Below are 27,224 nucleotides of genomic sequence, written 5' to 3'. Positions count from 1 at the left end.
GGTGTTTGGCATAGCGTTTTCACGAATGCACGTACGACTCCTCCTACGACACTCTACCGCTGCTCCGTCTCTCATCCCCTTCACTTCCTCATCCGGTCACTCGGCCCACGTAAGAGCAAACCCAAATACCGTCCTCCGCACCTCCTCATCCCCTCTGTCTTCCGGAAACATCACCTTTTCCATCTTCGTCTCGAGCAGTTTCTCCACTTTCAACCCGCCCGCTTCGGCGAGCGGGAAGAACGCCATATCTGCTTCTAGCAGGTGTGGGCGGTAGGGGGAGAAGAAGACGAGGGCTGTGCCGCTTGTAGAGTTGGAAGAGGGTTTGCGGAGGGTCTGCAGGATAGTGGAGAGGAGTTTCTGGTGCTCGGAGTGGTTGAAGAGGAGATCTGCTAGGATTAGGACGTCGAATCCATGCTCCGCAGCCGTACTATTGCTCTTGTCCGGGAGGTACGAGAGGAGGCGCGAGATGTCGGCGCCCCAGAGATAGCCGTCAACCCGGACTCTATCCTGGCTAGCACAGTTGGAGACGAGGTTGTGCCGTAGGATGTCCACGAGGTCTTGGTCCGGGTAGTCGGTCGCGACGACGCATTTTGCTCCGTTGAGAGCGGCGATGATGCTGGGTAGGCCGGCTGCGGCGCCTAGTTCGAGAACGGTCTTGTTGTGGAGGAGCGTGGAGGCGTGGGTCTCGAGGTAGGTTGAGATGGTTAGGGCGGCTTGCCAGATGTAGTGGCCCTGTTGGTTGAGATTGTTAGGGGAGAGAAGAAAACGAAGAGGTGGGAACAGATTCGATCGCGTATGCAATGGCACGAAAGAAGAAGCAATGTTTCTGGCGGGATCTTTGCGGCAGTGGTGAAAAGCATGAATTGGCTGGAAGATGGCCAGTGGAGATGGTAAGAGAGTTCGACACACCTACCCATAACGGACTATGTCCGACAAGACGAAGCGTCAGCTCCTGGCCTGCCAGTGTGGTGTGATTGACAGTGGTAGACTGCTTTTCTGGCTCATAGAAGCCCTCTGGTGCATCGAAGATTCCAAGAGCGGCATCTTCGCCATCGGAGTCGGCTGTGTGTGCCATGTTCTGGTTTGCTTCTTCTGGCGTGTGACAGAGACCTGCTTCAACTCGTTGCTCTCGCTGGCCTTCTACATGAAGATATTTCGCTCCCACTTCCACACCAAGACTCGTCTGTTTGGTAGGTGAGGCCCTTGAGATCACAGCTTATGGACAATAGCAAATGAGCGCTTAAGATACAGCCGGACTGTACCGCGACAAATCCACTTGGTTTCTTTTCTCTTCGTAGACTGGTTCTGTACAGGTATTGCTTGATCGAATCTGTGTCGTCCTTCGGCGTTTCGGAACCTTTCCGTGAGGTCAAGACATCGAAGGTCCGAGCCGGCGCTAGCTGCAAGCGGCGGGAAGGCGCAGATCGTTCCTGCCTTGGACCTCGAGACCCCTCCAAAAAACATATCAACACTCGACCGCCAACTTCACTGCTCCATTCTCCTCACGAAACACAAGCACGCCCATTCATACTTGAAGCCAGTCACTGCCATCATTCATCTGGACTGGGCGCGTCACTTTCACTCACGCAGTGACGAGCGGGTACCACGCACCTTTCGTGCAGCAAAGCAGCACCATAGCACAGCATGTCGTCCGACAACAAGCCCACCGCGTCGGAGCCGCCAGCGAGTGACAGCAACCTCAGCAAATCCTTCGCCGATCGCCTTACATTCCCCGCTGACGGCAAATCATCCTCCAACGGCGACAGCAGCAATCCCACAAAGTTCAACTGGGCGGATGAAGTGACGACGCCCATCGACGACTCGAAGAAGTCCGCTGGGATGGAGCCCAAGGACGGCGAGAAGGAGAAGAGCTCTCTCGGTGACGCTCAGGTGGATGGCGCGGTACGAACAGCAGCCTCTTCCACACACAAGCCATTACTGACAATTCTTAGAACATCTATATCGGCGGCAGCTCCCTGCAAGAGCCCGAGTTCGACGTCAACGTGAAGCTGGCCGACCTCCAAGCAGACCCACACAACCCGCTATTCTCAGCAAAGTCGTTCGATGAGCTCAATCTGTACGCCTGACCTCACTCACGCGTGCTGGATACGTGCTAATCCTCTTAGGCGTCAGGAACTCATCCAAGGCCTCTCCGTCATGAGCTTCCACAAGCCTTCCAAGATTCAAGAGCGCGCCCTACCCCTCCTCCTCATGAACCCTCCACGCAACCTGATCGGCCAGTCGCAGTCCGGCACCGGCAAGACTGCCGCTTTCGTCCTCAACATCCTCTCACGCATCGACCTCAACACCGACCAGCCACAAGCGCTCGTCCTGGCTCCCACCCGCGAGCTTGCCAAGCAGATCTCCAACGTCTGCTCCATCATGGGTGCCTTCCTACAAGAGGCAGGCCTCAAGGTCACCGAGGCCATCCCCAACCCAGCCATGCGCGGACAGCAGTACAGGGGCCAGGTCATCGTCGGCACTCCCGGCACCACCATGGACATGATCAAGAGGCGCCAGCTTGACGGTAAGGGCATCAAGATCCTCACGCTCGACGAGGCAGACAACATGCTGGATCTGCAGGGCATGGGTGATCAGTGCAAGCGGGTGAAGGCATTGCTGCCACGCGACGTCCAGACAGTGCTCTTCTCTGCCACCTTCCCACCTGAAGTGCTCGACTTTGCCGGCGTCTTCGCGCCGAACGCCAATCAGCTCACTCTCGAGGTCGAGAAGCTGACCGTCAAGGGCATCAAGCAGATGTACCTGGACTGCGACTCGGACGAAGCCAAGTACAATGCGCTCGTAAAGTTCTACGGCCTGATGACCATCGCATCCAGCATCATCTTTGTGCATCGCCGTACCACTGCAGCAGAGATCGAGAGGCGTATGACAGCAGAAGGCCACGCAGTCGCTTCTCTCACCGGTGCGTTGGAGGGCGGCGATCGTGATGAAGTCTTCAACAGGTTTCGGTCTGGCGAGGCCAAAGTCCTCATCACCACCAACGTCCTCGCCCGCGGCATCGACGTCCAGACCGTCACCATGGTCATCAACTACGACATCCCCGAGACGGCCGGCGGCAAACCCGACTTCGAGACCTACCTCCACCGCATCGGGCGTACGGGGCGGTTTGGTCGAACTGGCGCCGCGCTAAGCTTCGTGCACGACAAGAAGAGCTGGCAGAATTTGATGAGCATCTGCAATCACTTTGGTGTGGAGCCGACGAAGCTTGATACCGAGGACTGGGATCATGTGGAGAAGATGCTGAAGCAGATTATGAAGAATGCGCGGAACGTGGTGGAGGGGGATGGAATGGAGGGTTGAGGGGAGGATGGACGCGGAACAACTACGATGAATGATAAGAGATGATACCCAAGATTGGCTCGACGGCTGAGCTACACATGCGAGGGCTGTCTGGCATGACGAAGGTGGTGATTGCCGACCACCTCACACTGAATCTAGCTGCACGGCATGATGAGGGGCAACGCAGCAGCAGCTGTACGCCCGGGTGGTCCGAAAGCCTTGTGTTGTCGCCGTGCATGAATAGATAGCTCACCGTCCACGCGAAGCGCCAGTTCTGCAGCTCCGAATGAAAATACTGAAACTCATACTTTCTGCGTAGTGCTTGCTGTTCGCTCAACGTCGAACTCATGTCATTCCGGTCGCATTTGTGGAGTTCGACATCTATACATGTTGCCACAACCACATTGCTTCATTTCCACAGCTCGGTTTCTAGCTGGAAGTTTGCGATCACCTCTGCCCCAGCTTCTCCAACGCCCTGGCCCCCTGCTCCTCCCACTCCGCCTTCGTCACCCACATCCCCTCCCTCTCGGCCATGATATTCGCCAACACCGCCCCGCCCAAGAAAACCATATGTCGCCTCCTGGGCGGATCTTCAATCCGTACTTTGAACTTCTCTAGTCGTTCCGGATCCCCCTTTAGCACTTTCGTCAGCCAGAGCTGCTTGATCTCCTTTTCCATCCGGGATGGGAGGCCGGGGTACATGGAGCTCCCGCCCGACAGCACGATAGCGCGGTAGAGGGAGGAGCGGATGTCGACGTCCGCGGCTTGGATGGTGTTGAAGAGGAACTCGGCGATGCCGGGCTGTTCGACGTCTACTAAATGCGGTTGGAAGAGACATTCGGGCGCTTCGAATCGTTCGCTGCCGAGTCTTATGACGCGGCCGTCGGGGAGGGTGTAGGATTCGACGAGCGTGGTGGTGTCTTCGGAGAGCCGTTGGTCGAGGGACAGGTCGTAGGAGACGTAGCAGAGTTTCTCCTTGATCGCGCGCACGGTTTCGAAGTCTGCTGTTCTGTTGAGAGCGTACCCGCGGCGGAGAAGGAGGGAGATGAGGTTGCGGGTTACGTCGCGGCCGGCGACGTCTAAGCGGCGCGTGAGGTGGTTGAGGACGGTGGATTCGTAGACGGGCACAATGTGCGTCACGCCGTCTCCCGAGTCGACTACCACGCCTGAGCTCAGGCCTTGGGCGTAGAGGGCGAGCACGGCTTGAATGGCGACGTAGACGCCGCCGAAGTTGTAGCGCTCGAACATGAGCTCGACCATTTGCTTGCGGTTCGCGAGGGGGTTCATGGGGGGTTCGGTGAGGAGGATTTTGCGGCCCGAGGGGTCGAGGTGCATTTTTTCGTAGAAGGTGTAGTCCCAGAGGTGTTGCATGTCGTCCCAGCGTTTTATTATGCCGTTTTCCATCTATGTTCATATCTGATCAATTCAAATGCCCAGGGAGGCCTGAAGGCTGGAGAGTGGCTTACGGGATATGTGATCTGCAGCATTGATCGCGCGGCTGCTGCCTCGTCGCCGCACATGATGTCCTTCAGCTTGACGCCTTCGACTGCTTGTTCTTCTGCTCGCAGGATGGGGCGGCCGACGATAGAGGGGTATTGGTGGTCGGGGAAGTTCTGGAAGAAGTCGCATGGTCAGACCACTTCAGACGGTGGTTGGTGTGGATGAGATGCTTACAGTGCCAGCATATCCGGCCTTGAGGAAGCCAGTGCCTCCATCGAGGACTGTTGCGACTCGTCAGCGGACATTGGATTGTGTGGTGCGGTAGGTGGTGTACCTATGGGCGTTTCCGCCATGCTGGGCTATTTGGAAAGGCGACTGGCCGGCGACAAGGTGGGTAGCTTCGTTGTCGCAGCAGTCAATGCATCCAGTCGTTCAATGTCCACCTTCAACACAGCTGCCTCACACGCACTTGGGATGCGTGGTCGTCCAAGTCGATGTGGGGTGCGGCCGGGCCGAACTTCTTCTCTGGTCGGTTTCCCCGACCTCACTTCACGTCACCCGAACCTCTGTCACACGAAATTGAGTCACGAACTTGCGCCCATATGTCTTTGCACGACACAGAACGACGAAAATTGAGAGACACAAACACTCGGTAGGACTCACCGACACTCCCTTCGTGCTACGAAGTCGTTCACCGCGCCCAGGTTCGTCACCGGAGTCCAGCCAGAAGTTTTGATGACCACGACTTGTCTGCGTGACACCAAGTGATGTACTCACCGTCACGGTGGTACTTCTCAGCACGGCCGTCGACAGTATTTATTCTTCCTCGTCCCCTTGACCAACCTCTTCCTTTTCTCCTCATTCCAAGTGCACGGGCAGTACGCTTACCAGTGAGGATTCGTCCGAGGTAGCGTTTTTGCTAGTTGAAAACTATCAACTGACCACTCCTGTTGGTCTTCGGATCGGCAGGGAATTTTTGTAACCCATCATCACTTTCTTACGAAGAAAGACCTCCTTTTCATCAGTTTGCGCCTTCTGCTGACAGCAGCAGAGGGGCCTGGAGAAGAGTATCAAGAGTTGGGAACATTCAAAGTCATCGGCGAGAACTTCACATGAGCATGGCATGGCAATGGGGATACCTGGATGGGGCGGTTTTCCAACGTCGCCGAAACACCACGAGGGGAAGAGCGCTTCACCTCTGCTTCGCGAAAGTATGTCTGGGGTGAGGACAGCCGGCGTGCCTGTGCCTGCTGAGATGAGCTTGATGCGGAGTCACACCACTGCGGCGTCTACATGAGGTGACCGCCATCAACGTCTGCCTGTTGATCTGCTTCATCCAGACACCGATCGCGCTTCCCTCTTCATATTGGACACCGAGGACGATGCGAATAGGAGGCTTCTCGGCACAAACCCGTACTTCACCTGTCCACAGCTGAGGGATGCGACGCATTCTCGAGGTTCGCAGTGGCTGCAGCAAAACAACCTGGCATGCTTTAATTTGTTCGCCATAGCTACACGTAGAAGATGTCCTTTGAGTCTACATGTAGACAGTAAGGCAAGAAGTGCTCCACTGCCGGAGTGTGAAGCGAGACCTAGCTAACCGTAGCGCCCAGGCTGCATGTCATCACCTCCAGGTCTCTCCTTCTCTTCTCCAACGCAAAACCCAAAAGGGACAAAATTCCTCAGTTCTCCATCGCATAAACTGCATCGGGTCCTCCACGAGGTCGACGATGTTTCCCCGCTCTTTGAAGGACGGTGATCTCTGGGGTTGTGAGCGAGTGCGAGGCTTCGATGTAACATCGTGCACTTCACTGACTCGAGAGATGCTACAAGAGAACAGCTCGAGAGGTGCAAGTACGAAAGGTAGGTCGGTGTGATTCCTATGAATTGGGCAGCTGAAACCTTTCGCAATGATTCTCAAATCAACTGGTGCTGCACTTCTGTGGGCAGCCACGGTCCAATGTCTCAGCACAACCGGCGGTAGCACCTCATCCCGCATACAGGGAAGACAGAACAATGGATCCTGCCCCAAAGACTACACCGAATACGCTGAGGTCGGCCATGCGCCGTACTCAAGCGGCAAGTACCGCTTGCCATACCAACGGCCTCCGCCACACTGCAGGACGTATGTCAACCAAGATGTCGAGGACGGCATCGAGATGATGAAGGATGTGATTGCCGACCCGGATCTCTACCGAATGTTTGAGAACAGCTACCCCAACACTCTCGACACGACGGTGAAGTGGCGTGGGAAGGCTGCGGATTCTGATGAGGAGCTCTCGTTCGTGATTACCGGAGACATGTATGATGCTGCCTGTCTGTTGATGAAAGACTCATGCTAACCATCTTGCAGCAACGCCATGTGGATCCGCGACTCTACCTCGCAGCTGCACTCATATCTCCGCTTCCTTACTGAACCATCATCTTCGCCCGACTCACTGGCATCCGTCTTCCGCGGCTTAATCAACCTCCAAACTCGCTACATCCTGGAGTTCCCCTACTGCAACGCCTTCCAGCCCCCAAAAGAATCCGGCGTCAAACCCGAAAACAACACCGAACAAAACGCCGAAGTGACAGTAACCCCCAAGCCCAACTACGACAAAGTCTGGCAATGCAAATACGAGGTCGACTCCATTGCCTCCTTCCTCCAGCTCTCTGCCGACTACTACAAGAAAACCGGCGACGCAGACTTCTTCTCCCAATACCGCTGGATCGACGCTGTCAAAACCGGCATGGACCTCGTCGAAGAACAGACATACCCCACATACTACCCCAACGGCTCTGTGGTGGAAGCGCCGTACACTTACTCGGCTTTCACCGACCGCGCCACCGAGACTCTAAGCAACAACGCCTACGGCGAGCCCATCGACGGCGACACCGGCCTCGTGCGATCGACGTTCCGCCCTTCAGACGACGCATGTACGTACCAGCTCTTCGTGCCGGGGAACATGATGCTCGCCGCCAACCTCGAAGCCGCGCTGCCCATCGTGCAAGCCATCGGCGGCCACCCTGCCCTTGTAAAGAAAATGCAACGCCGCGCCCGCCTGATTCGGGACGGGATCCAAGCCCACGCCATCTCCTCGGGCGTGTTTGCCTTCGAAATCGACGGTTTCGGCAGCATAAACTCCATGGACGACGCGGGCGTGCCATCCCTCCTATCAGCACCATACTTGGGCTACCTCGACCGGGAAGATGCAACGTACCAAAAGACCCGCCGCAAGGCTCTAAGCACGAGGAACCCGTACTGGATGCACGGGCCTGTGATCAACGGGACAGGGAGTCCGCATATTGGACCGGGATGGAGTTGGCCGATGGGCGTGATTATGCAGATTTTGACGAGTGAGGATGATGAGGAGATTGTTGGGTGTTTGGGGATGTTGGTTGGGAGTACTAATGGGACGGGTGAGTTTGATGCTGCCGCTTGTTGAGATAGGGGGATGCTGATGCTTGGATTGGCAGGTCTTGTGCATGAGTCGATTCTGGCTACTGATCAGGCTTCTTATACTCGCTCTTGGTAAGCAGTCGCCGTTTGTGTCATCCTGTGGCCCTTTCACTGACCGTACGAACAGGTTCGCATGGGTCAATGGCCTCTTCGGAGAAATGATCTTCGATCTGTATGACCGCAAGCGACATGTGCTGAAGACCAGCTTCCAGTGATAAGGTACCCACATGACATGGCCGCCTGAGAAGTAGCAGCATATGTGAGAAGAGGTTCAAAGTTGAAGCTGGTAAATGTACAGCGGCCGTGTCATCAGCGCCGGCGCCATCATGCGCGAATGATACCTACATACAAACCCAAAAATCTCTTTGCTTGCATCCATCAGTGCTGCGACCACTCAATGGTATTCAAATCCACACCCTCCTGCACCAGCTCCCACAACGGACTCAGCTCCCGCAAGAATGTCACTCGCTCCTGCACCGCCTTGAGCACGTAGTTGATCTCGTCATCCGTCGTGAAGCGTCCAATGCCGAATCGAATGCTGGAGTGCGCGCTCTCGTCGCTGTTGCCGAGCGCTCGCAGGACGTAAGATGGCTCCAGTGAGGCACTCGTGCAGGCGGAGCCGGAGGAGAGGGCGATATCCTTGAGCGCCATGAGGAGAGACTCGCCTTCGACGTAAGCGAAGGAGACGTTGACGCAGCCGGGATAGTGGGCAGAGGGGTCGCCGTTAAGGGAGGTGTGTTCCATGGAGAGGAGGGCTTTGGACAGCTTGCTGGAGAGGGACTTGATGCGGGCGGTGTCGTACTGTTGAGAGCTGTTAGCGTCTGCGCTAGACTTTAGTGCTGGCGAGTTTGGGATGGTAGTGAAAAGTCAGTAAGGGTGCTGCGATCAGCAGGCAGATGCGCCGGTCAAGGCGCCGACTAAGCAAGCCATGCATGTGTAAAGCGTATAATCATTCGAGGGTAGGAGGAGTCGACAGGAACTGTGAAGAAAAGCTTACCTCCATCTCCTCTTTGCATATCCGCGCCGCCTCACCAAAGCCAATGATGAGCGGCGGCGCAAGTGTTCCAGATCGCAGTCCTCGCTCCTGTCCACCACCAGAGATGATGGGGTCGATTCTAACCCTCGGTCGCCTCCGCACGTAGCAAGCACCAATGCCCTTCGGTCCGTAGATCTTGTGGGCAGAGATCGACATGAGGTCGATGTTCATCTTGTTCACGTCCAGTGGGATCTTGCCAACAGCTTGCGCAGCATCGGTGTGGTAGTAAATCTTCTTGCTGCGGCACAGCTTGCCGATCTCTTCAACGGGCTGCACGACCCCGATCTCGTTGTTCACCGTCATGATGGACACCAAGCATGTCTCAGGCCGGATGGCCTTTTCCAACTCCTCCATGCTCACCAATCCGTTATTCTGAACCGGCAGGTACGTGACCTCGAAGCCCTCCTCTTGCAGATGCCGGCAGCTGTCCAGCACGCACTTGTGCTCCGTCTGACATGTGATGATGTGGTTCTTCTTCCCGCCCTTCTTGAAGAACCGCGCCACGCCTTTGATGCTCATGTTGTTGCTCTCTGTTGCGCCACTCGTGAAGATAATCTCCTTGGGGTCGGCGCCGATGAGGTTGGCGATGTGCTCCCGCGCTCGCTCAACCTCTTTGTCCGTCTCCCAGCCGTAGGCGTGTGTGCGTGAGTGCGGATTGCCGTAAAGGCCGGTCAAGAAAGGTAGCATGGCGTCAAGCACTCGGGGGTCTGTGGGTGTGGTGGCTTGCATGTCGAGGTAGATGGGTCGTGTGCCTTCATCCATGACGGTCGCTTGCTTCAGAATACCGGCCGAAGGGCTCATGGCTGCTTCGCCGCCCATTCCTGCCGCTGGAACCTGGGTATCTTTTGGTGCGATGCCTGTCTCTCGAATGAAAGCTTGCTGGTCTTGCTGCATTGTCCGTTCGACGTTGACCGTAGCGTTCTTCGGGCTGGTCTCTGATACGTACGTCCTCCGGCCATGGGTGGCGATGCATGCTCGTGGAGCTTGTGCAGCGAAGGATGTGGATGTAGTTGCTGCCCTGCGACTGCATGTTCGCAGCGCATTGCGGGCTACCGTCGGTCCTAGGTGTGACATTGTTGGAGAGTGTGCGGTTGTATGATGATGAGTGCAATGTCGGCTGCGACGTTGGAGAGATGATGTTTGTCGATTAGATTGATAAGTGGCGGGCGCTAGGTAATGCGGCTCGTACGAAAGCTCGGCTTTAAGAGGACATCGTCTGCTCTTTGTCTGAAGCAGCGACACGATACATGGCAAACGTGTTCACTAGCATATGATCTTGATGCTCAACGGATTGGTCCTGACGGTGATGATGGATCAGGCTCACGATTGAAACCATGCACAATCAGTTCCCGGATATCCGTACGCCTAAGGTAGATACTACTCATACAGAGACACCCTCCATCACCGACCACGACCTGAGCTCGCCCACGAAGAGCGGCAGGAACACGCACCAGGTTACAAATGCTAGCCCTGCTGGCACATAGGGAGTGAATACGCCAAAAGTGAAAGCGAACGCCAGCTGCCAGCGGAAGCGGACCACGTCATCCCAGATCCATGGAGGCATCTCCTGCTTCACGGACTGCAGCAGTTTCGAGACCTGCCTGATTAGCTGAGTCGAAGTCTCCTCCTGGCGTTTCTCTCCCGGTAGTGATCTAGCTGGCTGCGACGAGCACGAGTCACTCGCGTCTGCTGACGTAGGACATGGCTCTGACTTCGGCGCTGGCACGGCGAACGGAACGCTGCGCTTGGTCTGGCAGTCAGACGCTTGGGTGCTCTGAAGCACTCCTTCTGAGGTGTACTGTGCGGATGATGCCGTCACATTTTCGGCACATTGCTTCTCCGATGGGTTCCCGGACTGGCCCATTTCCGCTGGCTTCAACAGTTTGTTGATCATTGGCTCTGTATTGTCAGCTGTAAGAACATTCTCTTCCAGTGACTCGAGCTGAGGCTGTGCGCTGGCTGCTCGTGGTTTTCTGCTGGGTGTCTCTGGCGAAGAGGGGCCTTTGAACTCCACAGCTACATTGGATGAGAGTTGTCTCGACCGTCCCGTGAACTTAGGACGCTGTGGCAGTTGGTGCACAGTCGACACCGGGACCTTACTCTCCAAGCCGTCTGTCGTCGGCGCGTCCGGGAATAGAGTCTGCTTCCAACGCCTCAACCTTGTCTCATGATCGGTGTGCTGCTCGTCGGGGCCTGGCTTCACCCGCATGTTCAACCTTTCCACCCAAATCTCGCCAAGTGGATACGTTACAGGATGCGGGATTGCAGGTATACAGTATGGGTTCTGCAGCATCACTCGCTGCCAGAAATGGATTGTGTCCAATGCCACCTGGCCTGGAATTTTGAACCACTCCTCGTGCGTTGTGCCTCCCTTACATCGGCAACGGAACGTCACGTTGTAAGGCTTCAGAGCCTGGTGGACGATCTGCTCGAGGCGTTTGTATTCGACCATGGCGGTGTTGCCGGTGCCACCTAAGATCTTCAGATTCAGAGATCCATCACTCGGGCCTGGCTTGCAAGTATTCTTGATTCCTCCAAGTCGCTTGAATAGATTGGGATCGAATGTCTGGCCAACCTTGATCCATTGCAGCTCAGGATCTCGAACTGCGTACACGAAGCCATATGGAATTTTCCTCGGCTTTCCGTGGGCTCCAACCTCGTTCAGCTGAAGGTCTTCCTCAAACTTTCTCGACAGGCAACCTTCGTTGGCTTCGACCTCATAATCCCACATAGGGTGAATCGCCGCGGTCTCTGATGCTGTTCTGGCGTACGGACTCAAGGTTGGCCGAGTGTGCGGAATGCTTGCGGAGTCCGGGTCCAGATCGGCCTTGTGTGCCCTTGGCTTCGGCGTGGAGAATTTGTCTTCGTTCACTTGCACATCGGCATCGACAGATGCGTCGGATCCGATGTTGTTTCTCTTATAACATCGGTCTGCGTGGTGGACATTCCCTTCATCGCCATCTTCTGCTCTTCCGTTCTGCAGCGTGCATCTACCAACAAGGCCAGCATCCTCGTTGTTGGAGCCACTGGTCTCGTCCTCCCCCGAAAATTCGGCAAGGCACCCGCGATCGTCAGTCTGCTTCCTCGCGACAGAGGGTAGAGTCGCTACTCGTCCGGTTTGGTCGAATATGGGTTTCTCATGCTGTGGAAGGGTGGAGGTTGACACATAGTTGCTATGGATCGTACCGTCGTCTCCAAAATACAAGAGCTGTACCTCTTCTGGCACCGCAACTTCCGTGCCTGAACCTTGGCTTTCTGCCGCGGGAGCATCGTCGTCATTGATCCTCTTGCTGGACTCTGGACAATACAGTTTCGCGGTTGCTGCATGCTCGGCGCAAAAGACATCCTCGCACATGCTTGCGGCGAGGCTGCTCAATTCCGATGGGGTGCTAGTGTTCCAGAACGAGCGAATCTCTCGAGCCTTGTCTTCCGAGAGTGTGTTTTTCTGTTTAAGACAATGCGAGCCATCCGCCGAAATCCACTGGCAGACGTCCTGGATGGAGCACAACGAGCTGTCCTTTGACAAAATTCTCAGGCGGATCTGATCCATGCTGACGTCCAGTCTCGACGCCATTGTAGACCGGCTAGTCGTGAGTTAAGATGTCGGGAGGGCCACAGAGCGCAAGCAGAGCTAATGTAGGAATAAGACGAACAAACGAGCATACGATAGGAGGACGAAAGGAAACGGAGAGGAGAGTACTTATGTTGTACTCACAATGTTCACTTCAGTATGCGGACCTGAAGGCCCTACTGCATTGCATCCATGCGCCATCAATCGTATGCTGGGCCCTGTCTCTGAGCCGCTCTTCGCGCAAAACCGTTGCGCAAGATATCAGTCAAGCAGTTCGAAGTGGTTGTACGCGAGCTCTGAACAACGCCAGACCTAAGGCACAGCAAGCCACCGTCCGAATGGGTTTCCGGGAAGTCGTTGACATGTTTCGTGGCTGCATGAATGACTCGCGACCTGGTGTTGTTGAAGGCAGTGTCGTCGCCTCGCTTAGAAGGCGTCCAATGGGCAGGCGCTTCGTGAAACGAGAAGGACGCACAACCTTGCCGCTTGAGCGTTGCCTTCGAACGCCACGAACGGTTCGCATACAAATATTGCGCAAAACTGTCAGATTTCGAGTTGCTGATACCATCAGTAGGTCAGTGTTCATAAAATGTGGCTTGATGTTGCTACGATCATCGCTTTCACTCGAATTTCTCCCACTTGATGATCGCTCTCGTCCTCTTTCCATCCTGCAAACCCGTCAGCACTCTCTGCCCTACATTCGATCGATCAACTCACTTCAGTAATCATATCCTGCTTCGGCTGCAACACCATGTACGCCTTCCCACCCTCCTCCCAATACTCAATCCGCCTCACCTCCTTCCCCCCAATCCTATTCGGGTCACTGCACACCTCCACCGTCGTCTCCCAGAACAATCCCTCATCATCCTTGAACACCTGCAAATACCCGCAATACATACTCAGCCCGCGCCCGACATGCGCTACCTCCCTGTCTTCGCCCATTTGCCACGCTTTGCCGGATGGTAAAGGGCCCATGCGATCTCGACGCGCGATGTGCGCGGAGAGGTAGCCGTTGCGACTTATCAGGACTCTACCTAAGGGGTCGTCGCCGTGCGGTTTGGCGATGAGTTTACGGTCGGGACCGGCGCCGTCGAACATTTCGTAGGTGATGCATTTCCAGCCGCCGGCGATTTTGTCGCGGTATTCGGGCCAGAGGTTTTGTGACATGGCTTCTTCTTGCTATGTTTTAGTAGGACAATATTAGGACAATTCGTTGGATTTTTCTATTGTCTTTGGTGTTGAGGAATGGTATGTGATGCACTGCATGTTCTCCGCATGTTCTCCAAGAGACGTGTTTGTTGCTTTGAAGTATTGATGCGACATCGGGCCTCGGGTGTTGTGAGCTTGAGATTCCATATGTGAGGTCGAAGCAAGACACAGAACAGAGTGACCTCTTCAGAGACGGAGTGGCGTTACATGTAAATGTAGAAAGATGGATGGCGATGGTTTCTTGAAGTTTGCAGGGATTTTCATTGGAGCTGTATGCCGCTTCTCGCCTTCGTAAACCACCCTTATGCCCTCAATCAGCTTCATCCTCTTTACCTTCGTCGAAGAACAAAGTCTACGCATCCCTCTTCAAGAAAGCCCCCACACCAATTCCACTGTTGCCATCCTCGGCGTTATCATCACCCGAACCCCTCTTTTTCCGCTTCTTCGCACCACTCCCACGCTCTAACGCCTCATCGAATAACCGCTGCGCAAACTCCTCGCTCGACTTTGATGGCGGAAGATCATCTCGAGATGGTGGCGGGATGAGGCAGTCTTGGCCCATTCTCCATCCTTGTGCTGACAGCAGCTTCCACTTCTCGCCGATGCTATGCCTGACCAAATCTCCTGTCGCCTGCGCATCTTCGAGCGAGTCGTGACCTTGGTCTCCGCCGTTCTGGATCGTGCGACCAAGGTGCCTGTTGGTGAGCATCTTGAGACCGAAGCGCAACGGCAGGCCTCTCGGGTGCGGGAAGAGGACGATGGTGTCGACGATTGTTGGGTGGCAGAGGCGGACGGTGTTGAGATCGTTGTCAATCGCATGTCCGATGAGTGGCGTTTTCGGGGTGAGGTATTGGCAGAGAAGCTCGCGTGCGCGTTGCGGGCTGCCTACGATCGGGAGCGGAGAGGTAGTCGCGTCTTTTGTAGTGAAGCCGTTGGAGGAAGTGGATTCATTTTCGCCGTAAGGTTGTGCATTCGCGAAGCTTTCGGGCCACACACCAGAGAAGCGGCTGTTGAAGTCAATGACCGTGCCGAGTGGCCGCACTAGAATGTCGAGCAGCTGATCTCCAGCAGGCCAGGAGACTGCGGTGAGGCGAATGAGCTCGAGCCCGAAGGTCGTGTAGCCCATCTCACAATCGAAGGTGACGCCTTTCAGCCGCCGCCCATTCTTGTCAGTCTTCGGTTGGTCATTCTCGGGCGTGGTGATGAAGGGCAGTACGGCAGCCATTCTAGCAGGACTGTTTGTCTTGAACACGTGATCCGAATTTTCAGTGCAGCCTGGTGAGCCCACAACGCCATTGCAACAGGGGTGATATGCTTCTTTGGTCATACCGCTGGCCACGTCGCCTTTCGTCCTTTGCGGCACGATCTTCCTTCTCGGATGATATTTGCAGGTGCCATTTGACGTCAGCTGCCCCTCGTCGTTGCGCTCGGGAAACATTTGGAACCTGGCGCCACAGCGATCGCAGACCTCGAAGTTCTTGCTGGCTTCCACTGCTGCAGCAGCTTCTGCTGCTTCGGCCTCTGTCGGTGGAGTGGGTATGTAGCCATATTTGACGAGCTCGGCTTGGTTTGCAATGACGTGGTTGATTATCAGGCCTTCTTGCTCTGGTGTCAAGCCAGTATCAAGCGGCTTGGCTTCTCTCTCTGTCTTCTGCTTAGGCGTTTCGGTGATGAAGGTCGTTTTGAGATGTTGCAACCACTGCTCGAGAGTCATCTTGCGGTAGAAGGAGATGCGCTGCTTGATGATGTTCGGATACAGCATGGAAGACTCCCGCGCCGCCTTCTCCTCGTCGTCGAGAGCGATCTTGATGATCTCCGAGTCGCTAAGGTGAAGAAGATGCTTGGGCTCCAAACCTTCCGCTTTGGCGACCACGGAGTTCAGCTTCGCCAGCTCGCCATGCAAGTGCTTCAGGAACAAAGATCGCTTGCTGTGTCCTACGGGGTCGTTTGCGATAAGCCGCGGATTGAGGGTTTCATGCGATCCGAGTTGGATTTTGGAAGGCGGAGGTTGAACGCCAGCCACACCATTTTGAAGTGGATCTTTGTTTGTTGTCGCGAGACCTCGAGAGCGTGACGTGAGGCTCACGTTTGTAGGCGGAGGTGACACGGACTTTGACAGGCTTGGCGGCTGCTTGGTCGACTAAAAGTGAATGTCAAAAAGAGTCGAGTGCATGTGACTCGGGACACTTGCCTTGGCTTCACTAGATCTGACCTCTGCCAGTTCTGAGCGGATCAAGTCGGCTCTGCTGAGAGGTTTGGCAGCTCCGTTCTCATATGTCACCTTCCTCCGTTTAGTAGGCGGCTCTTGAGAAGAATTGTGTTCTGGCGCTGACGTAGTCGTAGTGTTAGCAGCCGCGTTGTCCTTCGCATCCAAGGTCGATGTAGCAGCTGAGTCGTGAGAGAAGATGCAGTTCGTCAACCCACACTGCTTGCTCGATGGACAAGCTATGCCCCTGAACAGGGTAGTTGTCGAGAAGACCATAATGGCAGAGCTGGTCTGTGGCTCTGGTCTAGCTTATATGGCTGTTTCTCAGATCATGTTGGTGAGTGAAGAAGGGCAGTGTCGGTGGCAATCCGATGCAGTCCGAAGTTAGGGCGGCCGAGTACTGCTCGTATACTGTTGTCTACGAATGAGTTCCAGACTCATATAGGTAGTATAGCAGAGAGTGATGGAGGTCGGGTCCTGTATCACTGCAGATTGCTGAAAAGCACAGTGAACCCTACTGCAGCTGCCGCAAACAAAGAGCTGATGTTTGCCTTACTCAATGCGGCGCCGCTGACCAGCATGGGTTGAGTTGTGGCCCAGAAGCTGCATGTGCTGCTGCCAGAGCGATGTGAGAGCAACGGCTGCAGGCCGGATAGATGTTATCCGTGGTGGTGCTGAAGACGAACGGCACAGGAGTGAAGTGAGGTCGAGACTCCGGCTCTACGGTCGACTAAAACTGCCCAAAGTGCGCAATGCGGCTCGTCCGGACGATTGAAGGTCCGCATGGCGCAGGAACACGCTTCCACGACATCATCATGGCGCGGATGTAATATTAAAGCCACTCGACTTACGCCCGTGTTCAAAGGACTATATGTAGGTGTGCACCTCCCATTGACTCTTCCATTGTCATTCACACCTTGCGACGACTCCCCGACTTCCAACCAACAATGGCCTCCCTTCCCGCCTCCACCGCAGAACACCTCTGCGTCCTGGTACATGGGCTATGGGGCAACCCCAATCACCTCAACTATCTGCGAGACACACTACAAGCACAGCATCCGGAAGACCGCCTACACATACTCGCTGCGAAGAGCAATGCAGATGGCTGGACGTACGATGGTGTGGAAGTGGGAGGCGAGCGCATTGCGAACGAGATCGAGCAGAAGATCAAGGAGCTGGAGCAGGCTGGCTCGAAGATCAAGCGGATCAGCATGATTGGATACTCGTTGGGTGGGCTTGTGTCACGATACGCCATTGGTCTGCTGTACAAGAATGGGCTGTTCAACGACATCGAGCCGGTCAACTTCACCACGTTCGCGACGCCGCATCTAGGCGTGCGCACACCAAAGCGCGGCTACGGCGCGTATATCTGGAACAACCTGGGCTCGCGCACTCTGAGCACTTCCGGGCAGCAGATGTTCATGATGGACCAATTCCGAGACAGCGGCAGACCTTTGCTTGCGGTCATGTCGGATCAGAAGAGTATCTTCATCAAGGGACTGCGGATGTTCAAGAACAAGTCGCTATATGCGAACACGATCAACGACCGGAGTGTGCCATACTTCACGGCGAACATCAGCAGGACAGACCCATTCGTGGACCTTGAAAAGATAGATCTGAACTACCTGCCTGGTCAGGATGAGCCGGTCATCCTGGATCCTTCACACCCAGTCTCGCCTCGGAAACCGAAGATACAGGATCTCACTTACTCTCAACGACTCAGCATGCTATCTCAAGGCGCCCGCACAAATCTGCCATTCTACGCCGTGATGTTCCTGATTCTGCCAATCGGCGTACCTACCTTCCTGGTCAACTCTGTCTACCAGTCGTACAAGTCTGCGCAGCGGGTCAAGCTCCACGAAGCTGGGCAGGCAGGTATCAGTCTCGGACGCTACCGCATACCACTGCTGGAAGAAGCACAAGCAGTTCAGGATCGCGTCTACGAGCGACTTACTGACACAGACGACAAAGACTTCCTGCCCACCCCACCTCCGGAGCCGCAGACTCCAGCGACTTCCAGCACCGAATCATTGGACGAGGAGCAGAAGCTCGCTAGGAAGCAGAGCCGGAAGGAGGACTCCGACTTCCCAATCTTGGCGCTTGAGGAGGAGCAATTCGACATGATCGATAGCTTGGACTCGTTGGGCATCAAGAAGTATCCGGTACATATCCAGAAGCACCGTCATACTCACGCAGCCATTGTGGTCAGGACGAAGAAGGCCGGGTTTGAGGAGGGTGAGGCGGTCGTCAAGCATTGGGCGGAGAAATTTGAGGTGTGAAGCGGTTGGGTTGAGCAGACTTGATCGCCACGACTACTTGAGCGACGGTGTGAGTGATGACAGTGGGCCCCTCCGCCACTGGAGTCGAGACCACATGCAGGCGTACAGCATCCGCCGAGGAGAAAGCACTCGCCTGCTGTCCGATCTGCAAAAAATCACCGTGAACGCTGACGATCTGACTTCGATCGAGAGGACAACGGAATCGACTCGTGACCACAAAAGCCGCAAGGTGGATCCCGAAGCAGTCCGCCTAGAACGAGCAGCGAGCGGCCACTACCAGCGAAAGCCAGGGCTGGGCTGGGCTGGGTTGGCCGGTTGCAGGATCAGTTTGCGGACAGGTAGGAATTGGACGAAGAGTTCTCGGGCTTGCAGGCTTATAGGCGCTGTATTGGCCATGCTTGTTTGAGCTGTCCCAAGGAGGAGTGTTTATCCCAAGGGGGAGCTGGCCTTAAGTCACGCAAAAGAACGCCTCAGCGGGAAGCCGAGTTATTGGGCTGGATGACCGGAGGAACCATTGGAGTACTGGGAGCAGCCAGCATCCGGCTGGCGCGCTGCTCGGACCGTTGGAGGCCCGTCGAACCGTCGTTCGCCCGCGAAAGTACGTAAACGCAGATAGATAAGACGTTGCCCGATGTTTCGCTGCATTCAATTGCATAGTGCATAGCATCCCGCAGTTGGGCAGCAACACCACCTATATATCCGAACTCGGATTGGCAGTAACAAAGAACGAATCACTTGACTACCGTAAACAGTAATGACGCTATGCATCCTCCCACGTCCTTGTAGGCTGCGCTGGCTCCTGTCAAAAGCTTCTTCCGCTCCTCCAAGCGCCTCTAACGCAGGGCATCGAGCAAATTGGCGGATTCCGATTCTCGGACAAGGATGCGCCTGCATTAGTTCGAGGAGCCGCAGAACGCAATATGACGACCTGGCGCAGGTCTGGCGGTGTCGACGATGCGGCCGGGTATGTAAGGTGGGCGTTTCCCATGGTCCGCGATTGTGATATAGTGTAGGTACGGACGGTAAGAGTCTCGGACTTCTTTCATCATTCCAAGAAGAAAGACAGAGCAAGACATTCAAGCACAGAAGATATCTACCGTTACCGCCATGTCCGCACGAACACGCAGGACCTCCGAGAACCCGGCGTCTCGGCCAGCCCCAGGCATCTCACACGCATCCGGGACAGCTTATCAATCGAGGTCCTCCTGGAGAGACGAGATTACCACCAACGATGCACCAGCATGGCAGTCAAACGTCCCCCGCTCCACCAAATCTCGAACACAAGTGGACGAAGACGACAGAAAGACTGGCATCGCCTTCCGTGCCCCATCGGTCGCTCCATCCGACAGCATCTCCAAGATCCAGTCTCGTGCTCCAACGAAGGGACGGCAATACAGTACCATCTCCACCAGAGCATCAACCCGGCGCCCGCCTCTCCGGTCGAGGTACAGCTCTCAGGACGGGACTGCCGTGACTGATGGCGTGCCCTTGACCGAGACAAACGTGAACGCCCTGAATCAAGGCGGGCGAAGCGTGCGGGAGAGCACCGCCTACTCAAGGCCAAAGTCTCGACGACCGCTGCGACGCCATGATAGTGCCACGAGCGAGGGATATGGCGTGGATGATCGCACGGCAACGCAGCAAAGCACGCGGGCTTCACGCCGTCGAGCGACCGTCACTGGGGATGAGTACGGGTATGGCGGAGCGGGTCCGTCGAGGTCGTCTTTCAAGTCTCGAGCTACGAGTGCTCGTCCTACGACCGCGGTGGCTTCGAGGAGCCGGGCAACGACTGTTCCGAAAGATAGTGATGGGCCTGGGACTAAAGTCTCACGCCGAACGTCACAAGCCCATGGAACCACGCAGGCCGGATCAGCTGCGCAGAACCAACAGATCGCAACGACCGGACAGAAGAGTCGAGCGACTTCTTCCTCTCCGTCTTCAGCTCGCCCTTCAGCACCATCAGCGCCTGCGGACCCATTCCGTCCACGCTCAGCTACATCACCTACCCAAGCGAGTCCGCCTGGATTCTCCGAATGGGAACGACGGGTCCATGTGCGGGAGTATCGGAGGCCGTCGGATGGCAGATGGGTTAGTGATCGGGAGTGTATCATACGGAAGATGCATTCGGCACAAGCGCCGCAGGGTGTCGAGGCATAAGGGCGAGGTGGTGATTGCGAGTGATGGCTTTGAAATGTACGATAGTTGGTCCATTTGCTTCTCGGTGTCCTTTCAGCTTTTTGATAGTACTTTTACATGTGCATATGTAACATATTTGCCGTCTTCACGTTTTGGAGGAGACGAGTCCTGGTCGACATGTGCGCTGAACAATCGTCTTCAAAATGGCGTCACGATGCACCCGTCGCGAACCGGCCTCATCTCTTCCTCAACATCATGCCATACCACACCTTCGTCCCAACCCACTTCCTCGCTCCCTCCCTGACCCCACCCTTCTCAACACGCACACCATTGTCCAGGACGCCGCCGTCAATCATCCTCCCATCCACCGCGACCTCGTCAATCTCACCCACGAGATCCAGTCCAGCAGCCGCCGCAGCCTCAACAGTCTCCTGAGGCGTGTAGATGTACGAAGTAGCTCTATACCGCTCACCTGTCGCTGCCTTATACCCTGCACGTGAGAGTCTGCCCATGTCGGAGTGCATGTTTGTGATGAGAGCGTGAGCGCCAGGTTTGAGAAGCCGAGCTACGATGGCGAAGAAGGTCTCAATCTCGATGTGCTCGAGTACAAGCGTTGAGATCAGGCCATTGAAGAGGTCGTCGTACTGCTTTGGGACGTTTTCGGGGTTCGAGATGTCGACAGCAGCAAACTCCATGACCATCTTGGTACTCGCGGATGACGAGACTGCGTTGGCGCATTTCGTCCGGGCGAGGTCCAGCATGGCCTGACTCCCGTCCCAGCCGTGGACGTTGACATCGCGATCGGTAGGCCAAGGTGTTTGTAAGAGCTTGAGCGTGTTGCGACCAGTACCGCATCCTAAGTCCAGTATATCAAGCCGGTAATCGTTGGAATCCAGGTCTTGCGCACAGCACAGTGAAACGAATTGCTCCAAGAGGTCAGTCATCTGTAAGTCATCGATGAACTGCAGGATATTGCCGTCCGTATCGTACGTCGCAGCCCATTCCGAGTACAGTTCATCCGTGGAGACGTCCTTGAACTGTGAGGTAGGTGCTGAAACAGGATCCGAGTGATCTGATGGCGGCATATTTTCTTTCCCAGTCGAGCTGGTAGTGTTGGTATCTGTGGAGGAGAACGATCGTTGGACATCCACGAGCGAGCTGTCGAAGGTCATATCTGCAGACGATGGCTGAGTCATTGTTGAGGTCGCCAGTGAGTATTGTATTGCATCGCGAAAATCTATACCTTAGTCGACATTCTTGTACAGCCCGCCTTAGTTTAAGCTTCCAATTTCATCTCCGCAATGACTGTGAGTCATGAAGATGGTTGCACAATCATTGACGCCACAACCAGATTTGCGAGCCATGTACCTTGAAGCTCGACAGTCGATTGGTCGGTTCTCAAGTTTGATGGAAATTGATGAGTATGATATGGAGCTGCATAACCTCACCTAGGTCCAGACCTTCCCGACGCCGTCGCTATGCATTGAATCAGCTAGTAGTACATTTCAACCATCCTATCTCGGTGCTTCACGAGGTTGCCGTGGTCCATCAAAGCATCGCTGAGAGCATTGTCTTGCCATTGCATATCCGAATCCAGTATGAGATGGGTGTATGCGAACACGCTGGCATCGAACAGGCCGGGACCGTCTCGACCGAAGAACCACTCGTCGCTGTCAAGCAAAGTCGACAGAGCCTCGAAGGAGGCCGCAGCTTCTTGCAGCACATCTGCCTCGTGTATCGTATTCGATGCAGATGCCTTTGAGAGCTCGTGTTGAGCTGCCTGCTGAAGCTGATGGGAGGTGGTCATTCGAACGAATATATTCGACGAGCATGGTGAGACGTAGAGGCGGTCGACGAGCGCAGCGTTGGCTGGGTTGATGTAGAGCTGGTAGAGCTGCTCAAGTTGTCAGCACTCGTATATTGTTTAGCGGAAGGGTTGAAGCATACCCATGCTTTCCTTACGCCGTCCTCAAGCAGCGAAGGGTATGCGTCTCCACGAACGTCCAACGGCTCCTGACTCTTGTTGGCTCCACTCTGCGCATTCACCCATCTCCTCAGCTTGCTGCTCGGGATTGGAGCTGGTGTGGTGGCTTGGTCTGCTGCAGTGGGGAGGAGGAATGGCAGCGACCCGGATGGGGAGGCATGATTCGACGAAGCAACCGCGTGAAAAGGCGCTCCAGCAATCTTCAAGAAGGTCTGAAGTACAAGCCAGTCAGTCAAGGCCGTGCCAGCAAGGACGATATGGCTCCTACCTGCCACTTCAAGCAAGCCGGATTGAAGCTTGGCCGTCCATTGCGTGCGTCGCTTGCTGTCGTGAAAATGTGTAACCCGTGCGTATCTCTAGCCGTTGGTGCTCGCAACGGCGCATCGTTTTCAGCGTAAGTCACCAGTGGGAAACGGTCGAAGATGCGCTTCAGCGGTGCAGGAACCGTGAAGATGCTGTAGCCTCTGTTCGACCTCGCCGCTGGCTCCGAAGGCTTTGCTGGTGTCTGCTTGCTGTCGTTGGTGTCATCGTGAACAGGTTCGTCGCTGGACATCGCCATCCATGGTGTACATCTGGCTTTCACAGTCTTGTTCTCGCGCAAGCAAACGGAGCTCGGGGGTGCCGCCGCGGAGCACTACCCCTTTGGGAACCACCAATGCGCCAAGCATACCACACTCACTGCCCGTTCTCTACCACCTTCGATCGGTTCACAAGATCGAGACGAACCACTCGACCAATGAGATGAAGTCTCATAATGGTCAGGACGTCGGGCGAACGGTAAAGCAAAAGCAAGCCCACCATTCGCACCATATACCCGGATCAACAAGATCTCGACACGGTGAGATGCCATGTCAGATATGCGATTCCCGATCATGGTGACATTGACCATGCGCAGATCGTTGGTCTTTCCTAGTATGAAGAGTGCACGCCGGGGCTCGGATATGAGATATGAGTGGTTGAAGCTACATATAGCGTGATGTAGTATGCACGACCGTTGGCATCGTCTGAACGTCTACACCAGCTTTGGACAATACAGCTTATCACGGTGATGCGGAGGTCATGTTGATCGCCAACATCCACAATGCCGTTTTTCCTTTTGAATGAAACGATGGAGGAGTATATGAACACGCCACCCCAAGTGCTCTTTTCCTTCTCAGAATCAACTTTCGAGTACTTCTTCTTTCCATCTGCTCACAGCCATGCCACAAATGTCAGAGAAAGACCACGAAGACCTAGAGTCCGGTCGCTTCCATTTCAGACGAGGCGAATCAGCGGACGCGAAGCGCGAACAAATCCGCAAACAGGAGGAAGAGCAAGACCGACTCGCGAGCGAGTTCTCAGAGCACCACCGACGCTATGGACGATCGGAGCTCAAGGTCTTCCAGACCCTCGTGGGCATCCATTTCACCAAGTACGGTGGCGGTGGACTCGTCGATCGCCAAAAGCCACCAGCAAGTGTCTGGCGCGACATCCTTCGGCCGTCCAAAGCAGCGGAGGAGCGCTTCCGCAACCGGGGACTTTACGATCGCGCTCTGAGCCAGGATATGAAGAATCGCGTGATGTATTCGGTCTCGAATTACCTCATCGTGAGCTTGTACTTGCTTCAGATTCTGGTCGCCGCGACCCTTACCGCTCTCGCGGCAGGCGAGCGTTCTTCCAACACTGCCCTCACAGTGCTGGGCGCGATCAACACCGTAGTTGCAGGAGTCCTCGCATGGCTCACTGGACAAGGCATGCCTGTCCGCTTCAGGAGGGCTCGAGACCAGTACCGAGAAGTCGTCAAGGCCATCGAGGCTTCCGAGCGAGTATTTGCGACCATTGATTTCCTCGAATGGGGAGAAGGAGAGCGACCGCATCCAATTCAGGAGCGGGACCGGCTGGAGAGGCTGTACGAGGAGGCGAGGGAGGACCAGGTCGCCAACTACCCGCATGCGCAGAACGGTCCGAGCCAGAACCAGGCACAAGCGAAAGCCGTCGAGCTGGAGGATAAGGTCGCCAAGCACAAGGAGCAAAAGAAGGAGTACAAGAAGGAGCTCAAGGCTCTGCAAAAGGAGCTAGATGGCGTTCGGCGGGGCGTTGTCGATAAGGTCGAAGATGCCTTTGCAGAAGGCAGCGATGCTGTCAGAGGGAGCGTCGCGAGCACGGCAGTCGGTTACTCAGGTAATGGGAAAGCTCACATGTAGCCTTCCGCTCCCCAGGGCACCGCTGGGAGTAGATAACTGTTCCGGCAGGGTATCGAGTAGATTTGATACATACCGCTAATCGAACGGTACTCGTCTCAATTCCCCTGCATCACCATGCTTCCGCGCTTCCAGCCTTGCACCAACTGCGCTGGGTACTTTGATCCCGCAGCAGTCACCCCAGCTATTCGCACTGTGCGTATGCTTCATCCCGTCGACAGTGACCTCGACTTCGCCCACATCGCCTTCGCCAACCCAGCTCTCAGCATCCTTGCTCATGTCCTCTGAAGCAGGTAATAAGCTGCCAAACAAGAAGTGTTGAGCAACCGGCAGCTTGCCCAGAACCTCTGCCAGGAACATGCGCCGCATACCGCCTTCAATCTTTGTCCAGTTCTTGGAGGACGATATGTCGTCCAGCATTGGACTGTGCCAGCGCAGACCCTGCACCGTCTTGGTACTGTTCACCCATGCGATCTGGTCGAGGTAGAGGTAGTCCTTCTTGCACTCTTCGACAGTCAGTTCGTTGTGAATACTGAGTGGTCGAATGTGCTTGTGGTTCAGCAGTTGGCTGGCACCGAAGAGGAACGGTAAGAATTGGTAGTCATCCAGACCCCAGACGCCGTGTGAGCCTGCCGGTTCGAGGTAGTAGGTACTCTGCACGTCGCGCATGAGACGGAGATACCGAGGAAATACGATCAGGGTGAGAGCCGGGAACGTGCTGTCCTTCAGCAGGGAAGATTGTCTAAGGCACAAGAGCCATAGGATGAAGTTGAGCTCGTGCCCTGAGCCATAGTCAATCCTTGACCCATTCCCAAAGCTGTTGGCAAGATAGGCAGACACCTCAGCCTGTGCCTCCTCGTTTATGAGTCCCAGCTTCTTGTGCCACGCCGGTACATTGTCGTTGACTCTGCAGAGGAAGTCACGGAAGGCCGGATTACCAAAGCGAGAGCCCGTGTCAAGCGGTGGACATGCTTTAAGTGCAGCCTCTGCTTCGTCTAAGATGGCGAGGAGCGCGGTGATCGCTGGGTCTTGCGCAGCTGGCGAGTCTCTGACCTGCGATATGGTGGTGTTGCGAACTGAGTCGGACAGGTGGAAGACGAAGCTGACGATCAGGTCGTGCGTTGGCGAGGCAAGGAACAGCTGGTGGTCGTGTTCAGACAGGATCCGTCGACTCGGTGGGTAGTACTTGTGGCCGGAAAGCTGTGGAGGACTGGGTAGTTGCGGCGTAGGAACAGGCGGATTCGATGCTCGTTGTTCGGGTTGTGGTCGGCGTGGTGTTAGTTTGGGCAGCTTCTTCGACAGATCGGGAGGGTTAACTGGGAGCTCCGCGTCAGATATGGGGGTCGCTGAAGGCATGTTGGCGATGGGTAGTTGCTGTGATGGGTTGGGCTCTCGATGTTGGTGACAGTGGTGAGATCTTCAGAGGTTGGTTGGCTGATCGATAACACGATAAGCTTTCGGAGCTCGGCCGCGATCAGGCTGTCTCAGATGTGAACAGGTGAAGATGTTGGAAACTTCCTATTGCTGACTTTGACAATGGTCATCCTACCGCACAGCACCTACGCTGATGGCGTTCCGCGAACAGTACTATTCAAATTCTACTGGAACGCAACACAAAGCAGTCATTTTGAGCGTGCAGGAGCGCGGGCTCATTTTCACATGCAAGCTAGTAGCGAAGCCATCGGGTTTCTACTTCACTCCAGTCATGACAGCTTTGCTCAGACATCCGAGATGGCTCCATACTGTTCTCAGATCCGTCATATCGGTCTGTCCCAAAGCACCTCTCTCCTCGACGCGGGTACAAGCGCTCTAAACACTCCCATCTCATCCCTCGAGGTGACGTGCCCTCCGACCTTGTCAACGCAGCCATCTCAAGGTCATCCACGACAGCACATCCATGCGGATCAGGGACTTCCACCGGCCTCGGGATTGGACGTTTCGTGGCTCTGGGATGCTGCATCGGATTGCTGCTTCGCGCTGGGTTGGTGACGAGGGAAGTCGTATGAGTCTGGTTTTCATCTATCCGGAACGTTTTCGTTTCCTCCAAATGCGCATGTTTTCTACTTCTTCGGAGCCGGCCGTACAGTTTTCGGTCCTGTCGAAGCTGAAGTTGGGATGGTCGGCAGCGAGATCTGGCCGGACGAAGGACAGAACGTCCACAGTTTGGTGAGTGAGTCCATTGGAGGCATCTGGGATGTCGAGGTAGTTGCTTGCATCGCGCTGGGTCATAGCCCACATCTTATATGCGCGCCTTTGTCTGATCCATTTGGAATCTACTTCCTTCTTCGGCCTAGCTCATTGCGCCATAAGACGGGATTATGAAAGCAATCCGCGAGGGCGCACCCTCCACTCTGAAATCACCCTATAGGCTGTTGTCTATTGGTACGACCGGAATTAATGCATGAGGTATCTGAGCATACTTAGCTGCTCAATCCCAAAAG

The 27,224-nt window shown here is 55.3% G+C and overlaps 14 protein-coding genes across 14 annotated transcripts; 5 read left to right on the top strand and 9 right to left on the bottom strand.

The window, feature by feature from the left end:
• Positions 1 to 96: 96 nt before the first annotated feature.
• EFM7 (Protein N-terminal and lysine N-methyltransferase efm7) lies at positions 97 to 1,075 on the bottom strand (the record flags this gene model as incomplete). The annotated part of the gene is made up of 2 exons (XM_064801956.1): positions 97 to 732; positions 914 to 1,075. 2 exons carry the CDS (start codon positions 1,073 to 1,075, stop codon positions 97 to 99), a joined length of 798 nt encoding a protein of 265 aa, XP_064659317.1.
• Positions 1,076 to 1,644: 569 nt separating this feature from the next.
• On the top strand, positions 1,645 to 3,321 carry DBP5 (RNA helicase required for poly(A+) mRNA export; the record flags this gene model as incomplete). Its single annotated transcript, XM_064801955.1, has 3 exons — positions 1,645 to 1,902; positions 1,953 to 2,077; positions 2,127 to 3,321. The coding sequence occupies 3 exons, from the start codon at positions 1,645 to 1,647 to the stop codon at positions 3,319 to 3,321; spliced, it is 1,578 nt and encodes a 525-aa protein (XP_064659316.1).
• A 426-nt stretch (positions 3,322 to 3,747) lies between these two features.
• On the bottom strand, positions 3,748 to 5,093 carry ARP2 (Arp2/3 complex subunit, actin nucleation center; the record flags this gene model as incomplete). The annotated part of the gene is made up of 4 exons (XM_064801954.1): positions 3,748 to 4,704; positions 4,767 to 4,913; positions 4,975 to 5,021; positions 5,075 to 5,093. 4 exons carry the CDS (start codon positions 5,091 to 5,093, stop codon positions 3,748 to 3,750), a joined length of 1,170 nt encoding a protein of 389 aa, XP_064659315.1.
• Positions 5,094 to 6,650: 1,557 nt separating this feature from the next.
• LTR77_004700 (uncharacterized protein) lies at positions 6,651 to 8,397 on the top strand (the record flags this gene model as incomplete). Its single annotated transcript, XM_064801953.1, has 4 exons — positions 6,651 to 7,042; positions 7,094 to 8,142; positions 8,200 to 8,254; positions 8,310 to 8,397. 4 exons carry the CDS (start codon positions 6,651 to 6,653, stop codon positions 8,395 to 8,397), a joined length of 1,584 nt encoding a protein of 527 aa, XP_064659314.1.
• Positions 8,398 to 8,560: 163 nt separating this feature from the next.
• On the bottom strand, positions 8,561 to 10,292 carry NFS1 (cysteine desulfurase; the record flags this gene model as incomplete). Its single annotated transcript, XM_064801952.1, has 2 exons — positions 8,561 to 8,983; positions 9,180 to 10,292. The coding sequence occupies 2 exons, from the start codon at positions 10,290 to 10,292 to the stop codon at positions 8,561 to 8,563; spliced, it is 1,536 nt and encodes a 511-aa protein (XP_064659313.1).
• Positions 10,293 to 10,599: 307 nt separating this feature from the next.
• On the bottom strand, positions 10,600 to 12,792 carry LTR77_004698 (uncharacterized protein; the record flags this gene model as incomplete). The annotated part of the gene is made up of 1 exon (XM_064801951.1): positions 10,600 to 12,792. The coding sequence occupies one exon, from the start codon at positions 12,790 to 12,792 to the stop codon at positions 10,600 to 10,602; it is 2,193 nt and encodes a 730-aa protein (XP_064659312.1).
• Positions 12,793 to 13,409: 617 nt separating this feature from the next.
• Positions 13,410 to 13,956, bottom strand: LTR77_004697 (uncharacterized protein; the record flags this gene model as incomplete). The annotated part of the gene is made up of 2 exons (XM_064801950.1): positions 13,410 to 13,457; positions 13,507 to 13,956. 2 exons carry the CDS (start codon positions 13,954 to 13,956, stop codon positions 13,410 to 13,412), a joined length of 498 nt encoding a protein of 165 aa, XP_064659311.1.
• Positions 13,957 to 14,350: 394 nt separating this feature from the next.
• Positions 14,351 to 16,480, bottom strand: REX3 (RNA exonuclease 3; the record flags this gene model as incomplete). The annotated part of the gene is made up of 2 exons (XM_064801949.1): positions 14,351 to 16,138; positions 16,211 to 16,480. 2 exons carry the CDS (start codon positions 16,478 to 16,480, stop codon positions 14,351 to 14,353), a joined length of 2,058 nt encoding a protein of 685 aa, XP_064659310.1.
• Positions 16,481 to 17,019: 539 nt separating this feature from the next.
• Positions 17,020 to 18,483, top strand: LTR77_004695 (uncharacterized protein; the record flags this gene model as incomplete). Its single annotated transcript, XM_064801948.1, has 2 exons — positions 17,020 to 17,030; positions 17,082 to 18,483. The coding sequence occupies 2 exons, from the start codon at positions 17,020 to 17,022 to the stop codon at positions 18,481 to 18,483; spliced, it is 1,413 nt and encodes a 470-aa protein (XP_064659309.1).
• Positions 18,484 to 19,403: 920 nt separating this feature from the next.
• LTR77_004694 (uncharacterized protein) lies at positions 19,404 to 20,640 on the top strand (the record flags this gene model as incomplete). The annotated part of the gene is made up of 2 exons (XM_064801947.1): positions 19,404 to 19,447; positions 19,539 to 20,640. The coding sequence occupies 2 exons, from the start codon at positions 19,404 to 19,406 to the stop codon at positions 20,638 to 20,640; spliced, it is 1,146 nt and encodes a 381-aa protein (XP_064659308.1).
• A 215-nt stretch (positions 20,641 to 20,855) lies between these two features.
• On the bottom strand, positions 20,856 to 21,815 carry LTR77_004693 (uncharacterized protein; the record flags this gene model as incomplete). Its single annotated transcript, XM_064801946.1, has 1 exon — positions 20,856 to 21,815. The coding sequence occupies one exon, from the start codon at positions 21,813 to 21,815 to the stop codon at positions 20,856 to 20,858; it is 960 nt and encodes a 319-aa protein (XP_064659307.1).
• Positions 21,816 to 22,111: 296 nt separating this feature from the next.
• LTR77_004692 (uncharacterized protein) lies at positions 22,112 to 23,156 on the bottom strand (the record flags this gene model as incomplete). The annotated part of the gene is made up of 3 exons (XM_064801945.1): positions 22,112 to 22,513; positions 22,567 to 22,815; positions 22,872 to 23,156. 3 exons carry the CDS (start codon positions 23,154 to 23,156, stop codon positions 22,112 to 22,114), a joined length of 936 nt encoding a protein of 311 aa, XP_064659306.1.
• A 646-nt stretch (positions 23,157 to 23,802) lies between these two features.
• On the top strand, positions 23,803 to 24,786 carry LTR77_004691 (uncharacterized protein; the record flags this gene model as incomplete). Its single annotated transcript, XM_064801944.1, has 1 exon — positions 23,803 to 24,786. The coding sequence occupies one exon, from the start codon at positions 23,803 to 23,805 to the stop codon at positions 24,784 to 24,786; it is 984 nt and encodes a 327-aa protein (XP_064659305.1).
• Positions 24,787 to 24,861: 75 nt separating this feature from the next.
• On the bottom strand, positions 24,862 to 26,139 carry RRD2 (Serine/threonine-protein phosphatase 2A activator 2; the record flags this gene model as incomplete). The annotated part of the gene is made up of 1 exon (XM_064801943.1): positions 24,862 to 26,139. The coding sequence occupies one exon, from the start codon at positions 26,137 to 26,139 to the stop codon at positions 24,862 to 24,864; it is 1,278 nt and encodes a 425-aa protein (XP_064659304.1).
• Between the last annotated feature and the right edge of the window lie 1,085 nt (positions 26,140 to 27,224).

This window comes from Saxophila tyrrhenica (assembly GCF_035928015.1).
Source record: "Saxophila tyrrhenica strain CCFEE 5935 chromosome Unknown scaffold_7, whole genome shotgun sequence".
Classification (NCBI taxonomy): domain Eukaryota; kingdom Fungi; phylum Ascomycota; class Dothideomycetes; order Mycosphaerellales; family Extremaceae; genus Saxophila; species Saxophila tyrrhenica.
This window is presented reverse-complemented; position numbering and strand designations above follow the sequence as displayed.